The sequence below is a fragment of the Vipera berus genome (genome assembly GCF_964194415.1).
Source record: "Vipera berus genome assembly, chromosome: 2".
NCBI classification, from domain to species: Eukaryota; Metazoa; Chordata; class Lepidosauria; order Squamata; family Viperidae; genus Vipera; species Vipera berus.
The window spans coordinates 162178778-162190702 of record NC_138203.1 but is presented as its reverse complement, the minus strand read 5'-3'; the positions used below and the strand labels follow the sequence as shown (position 1 = coordinate 162190702).

At 43.1% G+C, this 11925-nt stretch overlaps 1 protein-coding gene across 1 annotated transcript in view; it reads right to left on the bottom strand.

Annotated features, from left to right (window-relative positions):
- Positions 1-5871: 5871 nt before the first annotated feature.
- The window catches only part of AATK (apoptosis associated tyrosine kinase), an 84899-nt gene continuing 78845 nt past the window's right edge, over positions 5872-11925 (bottom strand). Inside the window, exons 12-14 of the mRNA XM_081317300.1 lie at positions 10849-11005; positions 9025-9258; positions 5872-7136 (exon numbers count right to left, since the gene is read on the bottom strand). Coding sequence (XP_081173426.1) covers positions 7108-7136; positions 9025-9258; positions 10849-11005 — 420 coding nt within the window. The 3' untranslated portion in view covers positions 5872-7107. The remainder of the gene's footprint in view (positions 7137-9024; positions 9259-10848; positions 11006-11925) is intronic.

Below are 11925 nucleotides of genomic sequence, written 5' to 3'. Positions count from 1 at the left end.
ATTTCCCCAAGAGGCTTCTCATTCATAAATAAAAGAATCTTGGAGGATAATTTATTTTTTCCCCCAATGAATGTTGGAAAGCAATTGTACAGCTCTGTAGCTAACGTTACTTGATTTTCAACCACTTTTCCAAACTCTTGCTTCATGGTTAATAATGCAATAATGGACAGCATCCTTCAATTTAAGGAGTTTTTTTTAAAGAGCTTTGCCTACTTGGTCTCTAGTCACTTGCACACACCTGTTTAGAGGAGTGCTTTGTAGTAAAAAGTCTATCTTGTGGCAAGTTAAGATATGTCGCAAAAAGGGATGGAGGACTGTCACTTTGGGCTTTGAGATTTAAGTTCATCTACGCCCAATTTACTTATTACTACCTTTCCCTAAAGGCATCTGGTGCTCTAGTTGCTTGTACATCACAGTAGCAGAATACAGAATAAGAGTGGGAAGGAACCTTGGAGGTTTTCCAGTCCAAACCTCTGCTCAAACAGGAGACCCTCTGCCATTCCAGACAAGTGGCTGCCCAGTCTCTTCTTGAAAGCCTTCAGTGATGGAGAACCCACAAGTTCAGGAGATAAGCAGTTTCCACTGGTTAGTTGTTCTCAGACCACAGGGCATTTTGTAAACATAGGGTATTAAAGAACAAACCACAGGGTATTTTGCACACTTTGAAACAAATCTAAGTCCTGTAACTTGTGTGAATCCTGCAACTTGCATACCTATACTGTACTTTGCAAAATTCACTTTCATGTATTATAGAAAGAAAGATTGACATGTGGGCATTGCATTATCTTCCAGGCTCCACCACACATGTATGGACCACTGTCTGACTACAGTTTTTTTCTAGTTAAGAAAGATCAGTATTGTCCAAATGACATCCCGCTGCCGTACAGCGTGGCATTTCTCCCTCTCTTGAGTTCAGAAATGGATGTTATTTAAACTCTAGGTCAGATTTCTCCTCCTGCCTCTCTCAGTCTTTGGAGTTGGTTTTTTCAGACATTGGAACACTTCAAAAATAGAATCCCAGTCCTCCTTCCTCTCCATTACACTCATGAATTGGAGGTGAGATGTACAGCTTTTTTTTTTTTGGTGCTCCAGGTATTGTGTGGCATGCTGAGAGCTATTCTCTAAAAGTGAGTGGGACCAGGAACCAAAGGAGGTCCAGGGTTGGGAGGTTGGATCCATTTGCTCTGATGGAGCTTAGAAGGCTCCCATGCAAGTGATGGGTGGGGTTGTCTGTAGATTACAGAATGCAGCACTTTTTAAATATTTATTTTAAAGGTGTATGGAACCTAGCAAATGCTGTACCATACCAGAGCATTCTGGGTCACTCCAGGAGAGATAATATTGGTCATGAGCATCCTAACCCACTTCCCCCTCCCAAGCTATCTTGGCTGCTTAGGTAATACAGCCTTGTTTGCTATCCACAAATTATTCCAGTTCAGCATTAATTAATGGCACTGCAGAGGGAAAAACCAGAGCTAAGAAATAATAGGGTGAGTATGCCAAAAGGGGAAACAACAACCCTCAGAAGTATGAGGATTAATGACACTTTTGCATTCCTCAGAGTATCAGAGAAGCCTAAGTTATACATGCCCCACAAATGTTTGCTTGATTTGAATATAATACAAACTGATTGTAAAGATGTGTTAATTGGCATGTTCAGAACATGCCCATTATTTCAAGGTAGAAATAGCCATTGGAAATCTTAATGAAGTTGCAACTGCTTCAGGTTGCAACTTCAGTTTTAACAGGTATAGTGGAAGTATATTTAGTCTTATCCTTGCACCTACAAGGTAGTTTTTGATGTCCAGATGCAAGGGTAAGTTGGAATGACAGTATCTGTAAAGCCCTAGGATCCCTCACCTCTGGGGGCAGAGGCATTTTCACTAGCTACATCAATCCAGATGGATATCAGTTACATTCCCCAAACACAGAGTAGAGTTCTGCATTTGGCAATAACATTCTATTGGTTCACCAGGTATGTAAGATGAAGTGGTGGGAAGTATGCAGAATTATGAGAATGATGTTCCCAAATGCACAGGGTGCACTCAGACTGCAGGGTTCTGGTGCTAATCAATTGTTGCTACATGCGAAAATATCTCAGGTAAGACCTCTTTTTAGATGCTCAACTCAATGTATGGAAAGCTGCACATTGTAGGCCAGTGTTTCTCAACCTTAGCTACTTTAAAATGTGTGGACTTCAACTCCCCAAAATCCCCAGCCAGCAATATTGGCTGGGGATTTCTGGGAGTTGCCCACACATCTTAAAGTTGCTAAGGTTGGGGAACACTACCGTGTAAACAAAGCGATATGCCTATAACACTCATTTTTCTCTGACCACTGACAGCCTGAAGGAAGGAGAATTTTAGTTGGGCTTGAATTCAGGTACAGCACTCAACTTGATCCATTCCAAACAGAAGATCAGCTTTTCTTAAAACCAGTTTGAAGTTTCTGATGCATTCAGTAAAATGCCTGAAGGGAGAAAAAGTAAACCACCCTTTGACTGGAATCCTACTTGATCAGCCTGGGCACATTCTGCAATATTTCACATACACAAGGAAGAACATAGACATAAAGCTATATGGATAGGAAAACAAAAATGCAGCCTCCCCCTTTAGTCTTTTTAAAGTTGGGGGTAAAGTGCTTTGTATTTCAAGTTATTGCTAAATGTTTATTCATTTTCAGGGAAAGTGCATTTTAGTGCAATTTTTCATCTATCCATCTACGAAAGTGAATAGCACGGTGCCCAACAGATTAGTGTAGCAGACAGCACATGTCAAAGCCATTAAAAAGTTGAAATTCACTTACACTTGTGATGTTGGTAAAGTTCAAATAGAAATGGAAGAAACAGGAAAAAAGAGCCGGGGTGGGTGGGTTGTGACAGCATCATAGAGATGCTTAGTTTAAAATGAGCAAGCAAAGATTCCTCCTATGGGTGGATGCAGCCTTTATTCCCCTGCCTATTAAGTCCCCAACTCTTCTTATTCCAGGCTCCAAAAACAGATCTGAGAATGCAAAGAAAGGAAGAAATCAATTACAATAATCTGTCCTTTTTTTTATTTGTGGGAGGTCAGGAAAGAGACTTCCAATGGGGCTAATCCCATTAGGAAAATGCATCTGACTGCATTTTTAACAAGTTGAAGTACTGCCCTATATAAAAGCCGCTCAGGTAAGGATAGGATATCTGCAGTCTTTCAGATGCAGTTTGGGATTTATTACAAGCCTGGTATTCCAAAGCACATGTGGATTTTTCTAAACTAATTGGGGATGGAAAAGGAACTCTGGGTATATTGCAGAAAATCACGAATTTCAAATTTCAAAATCAAATTCATTGGTGAATTTTTGTCTAGTTAAGAATTTCAGTGGCTACCTTATTTCTGACCATGGTATTTACCCCCACCCCATAAAAGTGGTAGATAGTGAGCTGTATGTTTGAAGAATTGCCTTGGGGGTCAAATACATTCTTATTCATTAGTCAATCCATTACCAAGAGGCCAAGATGCTATCTGTTTCTCATTCAACCTGCCCTAACCAACCCAGGCTCTAGTCCTTGAATGCTCAAGAGAATTATATACCACCACTTTGGTTTGCAGAAGGATGGAGAGTGGATGGGAAATGTAGACCACTACTTTCCATTTCCAGACAATGCCAACGTGCTTGGCACCCAATGAGGGGGAAAGTCGAGTTCCACTAAACCTATGTCACGGCATACATCCCAGCTGCTCCCAAATTGGTTTGTGACAGTGAAGTATTTTGAAAGTGCATTCAGCCACAGAGGCCAATAAATGACACCTTCTCTAGAAAACGTCTATAGTTCACACACATTTCTTTCCAAAGCCATTGGACAGAAGGACTTGCTTGGACTAAAAGTTTGGAATGCACACAGTTCAGCTGAGAGAAATAATCCTATCTCTCCTTTGATATTAGTGGGCAAAATGCAGACAACAAAGCACACAGAGGTTCCTTTCAGTACTCCCTGGCTTCTGGGTTCAGTAGCTGGGGGTGTGGGTCGTGGTGGCTCCAGTGTTGCCTCCTTCTCAAGTTGGCATCAAAAGCCCTTAAACAAAAAGGGGGAAAACCAAGAAGGAATAGGAATGCTGTCTTTAACTCCGGCTCCATACTAGAGCCTGGCACAATATTTGTTTTCTCAAAGCACTCTGGTTCAGGAGCTCCCCCCAAAAAGCAAGTGCCCTCAACCCACAAGCAGGCTGTTGTGTTCTGATCGTGCTAAGGAACTATATGGTACTCCAAGGAAGGACAAGTGTTATTCATTTGGGTTCACCAACCAGTAGCAGGAGAAATGAGACAGTAGCATCTGTGTTGCCCACGGTGGGCTTCAGAAGAAGTGGAGCAAAAGGCCTATAGGTTCCCACCACCCAAGGAGGCTGTGAACAGATCCTGATAACCTTTCACACATCCAATACCACTTTGAACAAAGACAACAAATCTCACAGGAGGATCTTAGCAAAAAATGTCAGACATAGAAAGTATTCAGACTATTGGGGAAGAAAGCATAACTGGCTGAAAGCATGCAGCATCTTAAAGATGTCTTGCTCCAGTAAGTATACACTTAGAACTGCACCTTATTAAACACTTCGCCAGTGCTTGGAAGTGATGTGGGTAGCAGTGGCAGGAGAAAGGAAGCCAAAAAGAATTGGGCTGTCACTATCACCTAGACGCTGCCTAATAGAGGGATGATGAATCATTGCCTCATGGCTATGTTTACGTATACTATGAAAATGAAAGCTGGGCTCATGAACCAGACTCAGGTATCAGTACCAGTGTCAAGCTTGCCACTTGTAGTCAAAACATACTCCAAACTGGAAGCACAACGAAGCACAACGCATGGACATTCTGCAGCTCTGTATTGTCTCTTCCTGTTCTGTACCAGCCTGCTACCGGCCCTGCAGAAAAGGCAGGGACAACCCCTTTACAAACGGCAAGAGGCTGGAATTACGCCTGCCAAATTTATAGCTACAAAAACAAACAAGACACGAACCAAGAAACAGGAGCTTTAAGAAACACGAACTATCCAAGCGGTTGCCTTCAGCAAACCAGCCCTCCCCACACATTCCCCTTATATAGAGTTCAGGGCGTGGCTTCTCTCTGCCTCCTTCTGAGAAGCCCCATTGCCTTCCTCTGTTTACTCCTAATTGACTGCCTCCTGCGTCGGGCGTCCTTGAACAGGGCCAGCTGTGGGTCATCTTCATCCACGCTGTCAGGCTCACACAGCTGGGTCTCCGTGGTGACCAAGTGGGAGGGGCCTGGCTGAGGGCTTTCATCAGCAAGATCTTCAACCCCCTCAGCAAGGTCTTCAACACCCCCCTCCTCCTCCTCTGAGTCATCCGACCCAACTGCCGAACCCACAGGCTGACCCTGAATCACAACACTTCCTTCCTGTTTCCTCTGACTCCGTGAGGAAATAGCCCAGTAGCTACCAGTTGCCTTTTGCTCTTTTCTGTTTACCTGCCCACCCCCCACCCCCAATTTCCAAAGCCAGTGACTGGTCTACAGTCCCCAAAAGCCACAACTCCTAAGTGCAACAGGCCTCTGACTCGTTTCCATTTTACCCCACAGTCTAAATTGCATGATTATCCTAAATCTTGAACTAGTCAAAATCTAACAAGTTAATCCCAAAACTATTATTTTCCTCCTCCTCCCCCAGTTGTCCCACCACCCTCCCCAAGATGCCTTGATAAAAGTTAACTCTTTACATCTCTTTGGCAACAATAACTTAAATCTGCCACTCTGTTAGGGCAGGTGATATATTAATGGGTAAACTTTGTACAAAAATAGTCTCAATGGCAGTTTGATCTGCTTTTGCTATGCATCTGCTGGGCGTTTCTTTCTGCAGCTGAAGGGTGACGAAGGAAGTTTGGGGGAAAAAACCCCACCCTTAAGACTTGGTGTTCCCCTCAGATTCTCAGCAAGTCATATCATGGCTCCCTAGGAAGCCACCCCACCCCACCCCACCCCACCCCAAATAATGCTGTAGTAGAGAAAGGATGAAGAAGTCAGAAAATGGGAAGAGAGCATTGATAGGTCTCAGCACCACAGTTTCTTCCAGCCAACGAAACATTTAAATAAGCTTGCTTTTTATTTCCTATACGCCCACCCCACCTCCTGGGATTCAGGCTGCTCTCTCAAGGCTAAATGGGAAGTGCTGAAGGCTATCCAGATGTTCATGTTGATCCTGCTCCTAACGGAAGGCAAGGTCTTCAGTAGAGCTGAGTACCTGGGACAAGACCGTGATTCCCAAAAGGAGGTGGGTGGGGACAATTTTGAGCTCCGCAACCATGATGCAACAGAGCGACCCAGGGTCAATAAAAAACATAAGCAAAAGGGGGAAATGGTTGCTGAGACCAGGAGTCTTCCCTGCTCAAAACATTAAATGTGACCTTCACTTCAGCTGGCTCCCCTACCTGTTTCAGGTGTTTGGCCTACACTTGCTTCTGGCTCTTCCAGTAATTGATTCTGTCCGCTGGACCATCAACTCCACCTGATATTTGGACACAGCACACTGAAGAAAGGACAAGGACAGCTTGCCCCCTGTGGCAAGACAGAAGTACCAGTGCTTGAGGACCCACCTGAAGCCTGTCAGAATGGCACAAGGCGCATGGCTACGTGCTCTCTCAATATCCCCTCTGGGGTGTGGAAAGAAGACACGATAAGCTCACAGAACAGGCAGGGAGAAGAGGTCTCAGGGCAGTGCCCCAACTGGGGGGAAGTCAGTGTGGGTCAGAACATCAAGAGGCATGAGCTAGGACTATTACAATGGCTTATGTGGCAATGTTAGCAAGGTCACAGATCTACCCTTTAAATGCTATAGGTTCTATATGTCTATATATGTCTATTTGTACACAAACACTTTCTTGGGGGGGTGCGCACGCGCAAACACACACTCATGTTTGCACAACCGTCGCAAACCACCTCGTGGTAGAGTGGCTCCAGCCCAGCAGCAGTCAAAATCTGTCCAATAAAATCTGAATGAGGCCCTGAATGAGTTCTGCTCCAGCCAGCTCCTGGGCCTTATCCGTGCTCATGTCCCCTGGTGCGGAAACTCTGCCATGGGGGCGAAATAGGAAGTCCAAAAGGGAGAGATAGCCAAGTTCACTCTCTGTTGCCATTTTCACTCTTGCCTAGAAAAGGGAAGAAGCTGTTAGAAATTGCAACCACATAACTAGAGGCCTCAGTGGCCCTTTTCCTTGTATTGTTCTTAGCTTTCCCAACACACCTGGTCTTTTCCAGATGCCTCAGGACTGTAAGCCACAGACTGAATTCAGTTCATGACATATGGACAGAAGCTTTATAGTGTGTGTGTGTGTGTGTGTGTAAAAGGGATTCACAACTTCCTTCCTAGTCAGATACGTTTTAAGAACTGGGGTAAAGTAAAAGGCGAAAGATTTATACGATCTGAAGAGAAACCATATATGGTGGACTTGTAAAAAGGTTAAAGCTTTTTGGATTAAAATTTGGTGGAACATGCAAAAAATATTTAAGAAAAGGATAAAGTTTTCTCCGCAACTGTTTTTACTGGGTATTATCACAGATACCACCGTTGTGGACACTAAGTTGATGCTGAATTTAATTACGGCAGCGAGGCTTTTAGTAGCGCAATATTGGAAGAAGGAAGAACTGCCGACTATAGAACAGTGGACTTTAAAAGTTTCTAACTTGGCAGAAATGGCAAAGATCTCAGCGTATTTGAAAGACCAATCGCAACAGAGATACATTGTGGAGTGGAGAAGATGGATTGATTACATCCAGAATAAATATGGGACTAAAAAGTTTCACTTAGCATTTGAATAAGTAGCGGATATATATGATGTATAACTAGCTTGTAGTTATTTTACCAAGAGTTAAAGTGCGATAGAATTTAATATTTTATTGTTGTTTGCATATTTTAGATTATGTTTGTTTGTATTTTTATACCTTGTATTTTGCTCTGGGAAGTCCGGGAGGGGGGAGGGGAGGGTTGGGGGGGGTTGGGGAGAGGGGAGGGGGAGGGGGGGGTTGTATTCCAAAATGTATTGTAAAACTTTTCAATAAAAAAAAAGAACTGGGGTAAAGTTTCCCAGTTTCCACAGGCAAGTCAACTACCTTCCAAGGATTTGTGCCAGTCTGGCTTCTATCTGAATATATTTTTTTTAATTAGATTTTTATCCTGCCTTTATTATTTTACTGGTAACTCAAGGCAGTTAACATACAGTACCAAATACTCTTTCCTCCTCCTGTTTCCCCACAACAACCGCCCTGCGAGGTGGGTTGAGCTGACAAAGAAGGACTGGCCCAAAGTTACTCAGCTGGCTTTCATGCTTGAGGTGGGACTAGAACTCACTTTCCCAATTGCTAAGCCAGCACTTTAATCACACCGCCAAACTGGTGGAAAAAGAAATATTGGAAGTATGGAAGAAGGATCCTAAACCTCCTACTATCATAAGAATGAATGGCTCTGGGTTACAAAAAGGTAGGTCTCCATACTCCTGCTTAAAAAAAATAAATCATAAATCAAGTTCTCTTGAGTCAAGCTTGACTCCAGTTTGACTCCTGGTGACCGTAAGGTTATATTTACATTGTTTTCTCAGCAATGCTATGGAAGAGGTTTGTCAATGCCATCGTCTACGCTGCTGTTCCTTTCCTTTAATCTAATGCCACAAATATTGCAATCAGGCTCTTAAAATTTTGGGAAAACTGAAATAATTTCATATTAACGTGGCCTCAGTAAAACAAATCCTCAGACTGAGTTTAAAATGTGACTCAGGCAAGAATTAGAAGAGGCCCCTGCTTGGGGCAGGATTCAGTGCACGGGATAAAAGTAACCAGTTCAGAACAGTTCTTCATGTCCTATCGAGAGTTTCAATCTTATTTTTAATTTCCTAGCCTTAATCACGAGACCTCTACATCAGATCATACGGAATCCACAGTGCTCGCCCCAAGACCAGGAAACTTCGGGGTATTTGGGGGCTTACCATTCTTTATTAAGGCCACTCTCTTCTGCAGTTTTTGTAACGTCAACATGGACCTTACCTCCTACCGGCTCCACATCTGAGTCAGTGACATGTGTGATGGAGAACCGTGATACTGCAGCAGGTGAAACCGTGAAGCGTGAAAACTGGATGGGCAGCACTTGCTTCTGAGCAGATACTAGTGCGGGTGACAGTCTGGGGAGACTCTCCTCAGCTGCTTCTGAAGTCATTGATGACAGGACAGGTGATTTCACAGGAATGAGGGAAAGGTCAACATCCCATCCAAAGCCACCACCTGAAATGGAAAGGATAGATGTAGGAAAGAGGAAGAGACTGATGTGAAGGCTACTCCCTTCACCCACACTACACAACAAAGCTTCCCAAAGTCCAAAAGGATTTCCTGTATCAGGCGTCAGTCTGGCACCTTCCAGATATGCTGGATTTGGGCCAGGCTCCCTAGAAGTTTAAGCACACTTGGAGGGCTTGGGGGGGGAAATTGCTGTGCAAAATATAGGTAATCCTTCACTTACAATCATTCATTTAGTGACTGTATGAAACTACAACAGCATTGAAAAAAGTGACTTATGACCATTTTTCACACTTACGACTTTTGCAGCATCCCCATGGTCATGTGTTCAAAATTCAAATGCTTGGCAACTGACATGTATTTATGACGGTTGCAGTGTCCCAGGATCATGTGGTCACTTTTGTGACGATCTGACAAGCAAAGTCAATGGGGAAGCCAGATTCACTGAACAACCGTGTTACTAACTTAACAACTGCAGTGATTCACTTAAGAACGGCAGGAAGAAAGATCATAAAATGGGGCAAAACTCACTCAACAACTGTCTAGCTTAGGATTGGAAATTTTGGGCTCAATTGTGGTTGTAAATTGAGGATTGCCTGTACATTACTACAACGTCATTCTCTATGATCTTATGATGGCCATCACAAACTCTTAAGCAAGCTGCTTTTAGCAACCAAACTTACAAGCTGGAAATTCCTACTCATAAACTAGTTTGTAATAAGAGAAAACTAAAAATATCTACTTGTTCCCAAGTCAAATATGGAATCTGAAATACGGCAGACATTGAAAGAGACCAGGTATACCACTGACCAGCACTATTCTGGCCTGCAAAATTCTATGAGTCCAGATTCCTTCTGATTTTTTCTGTCCATGACAGATGGAATTTATGGAAATGGGATAAATTATCTGAATCTGCAGGACTCTTCTGAGAAAATACACATATGGAAGCAGCAGCAACAAACTCCAAGTACAGAGTCCTTGACTTAGAACTGTAATGGAGTCTGCCTATCGTAATAGTAAGTTGTGATGGTTGCAAAATGGGTCGGTCATGTGACTGACCCCATTTTATGACTTTTTTTTGCAGCACATAAGTGGCCTCCATGGTTGTTAAGCAAACACTGCTGTGGTTAAGGAAACCAATGCTTTGCTATGGTACGATTTTGCCCAAAACCAGAAGTGACAAGCTTTGGCAAAATCGTTGTAAAATGCAATCACATGATCGTGGGTGCTGCAAACGGCCGTAAATGTGGCCATGTTGCTCTGCGCCCAAAGTTTAGTCATGTGACTGCAGGGGAATCCATGTTGTAAGGTAGGTCCGTTATAATTTGCGTTGTAAGTCAAGGACTACCTTTATTCAGTTTTATTTTGAAACACATCGGTTTAGTCGAAATAGGTACGTGCATTCTGCCAATCCAAACAGGTCATATTCTGTTCTAATCGTAACTATTTATGGAAGATATAGTAATCAATCTTGCTACGAAAAAAAAAGGCAAAATGAGCTGAGTTCAAGATACTGTAAAAGTAGCGATGAGGGTCTAATGTGAGCTCATAGGCCTCAATTCCTCATTTGATCCGTACTTTTATTCTCTTCGGAAGAGCTCCCTTCTGAGCTGCTGTTGGGTGAATATATCCCATCTGCTGGGGAACCTTTGCTCTCCACCTGCCCAGGTGGCGTTGGCGAAGCTTCTGTCACTCCTGGGAAAGGCTGTTCTGCAAGTTCCTTTGTGGGGCTTTCCTGCACGTAAAACATGCAATGGATACAATCAGTTCATATCCTGAGAGAGAGAAAACTGTACTCTGCTATTATTCAGGGACACCCAGTGAAAAATCAAAAGTTACTTATTTAGTACCTTCAACATCCAAGAAGCTATAACCGTAACAACCTCCTCCCTCTTTCACGGCTCATTTCTATGTTAATTAAAAATGTGAGGTCTAACTTTAAGGTTTAGCTGGAACGTGCAGCTCGTTTTAGTGTTGGTCTGGACTGCGTAAGACTATTTAATCCAGGTTGCAACATTCCAGACAGCCACTGACAGCCAAGTGTTTAGAGTTGTATGTATCTCTACTCTATGCTGCTATACATTACTCAGATTAACTGGGCTTCATCTGAGTACTATATAGCAGCATATTACAAAGATACAGAAAACTCTACCACAGCTCAGTTCTGCTAGCCCTATTTATAGTCAGGCACTTGCTGCCCTCCCAATCTTTGCTCATCTAGGAAGGGCTTAATCATGTTTGTATGGGTGATGAGATTTGTATTCCAATTCATCAGGAGGGTGGGAGGTTAGAGGAGACTGGCTGGTATTGTTATGGCTAAGATTACAGAATATTATAACGAGAAGCCAGTAAACAATTGGTTGAAGTACGCAGAATAATCAGATCTGTACTGCAAACGTCCGGTTGACCACAAAGAAATGGAGAAAAATCTGGATTTTGCAGTTCAGGTGTGGTAGATGTAAAACATAAAGAACCTGGTGTCTTCTAGGTGCTTTGGATACCCATCAGCCTCCCCAGATTTGCAATGGCAAAACAGTATGATTTAAAACCTCTAGGAGGAATCAGGTTGCATATTTTGGCCTCCTGGTATGAGGATGCTTAGCACAGGATGCACTCTGTTCCGAGTCCTTTTCTAAGTTACTTTATGTTGTCTCT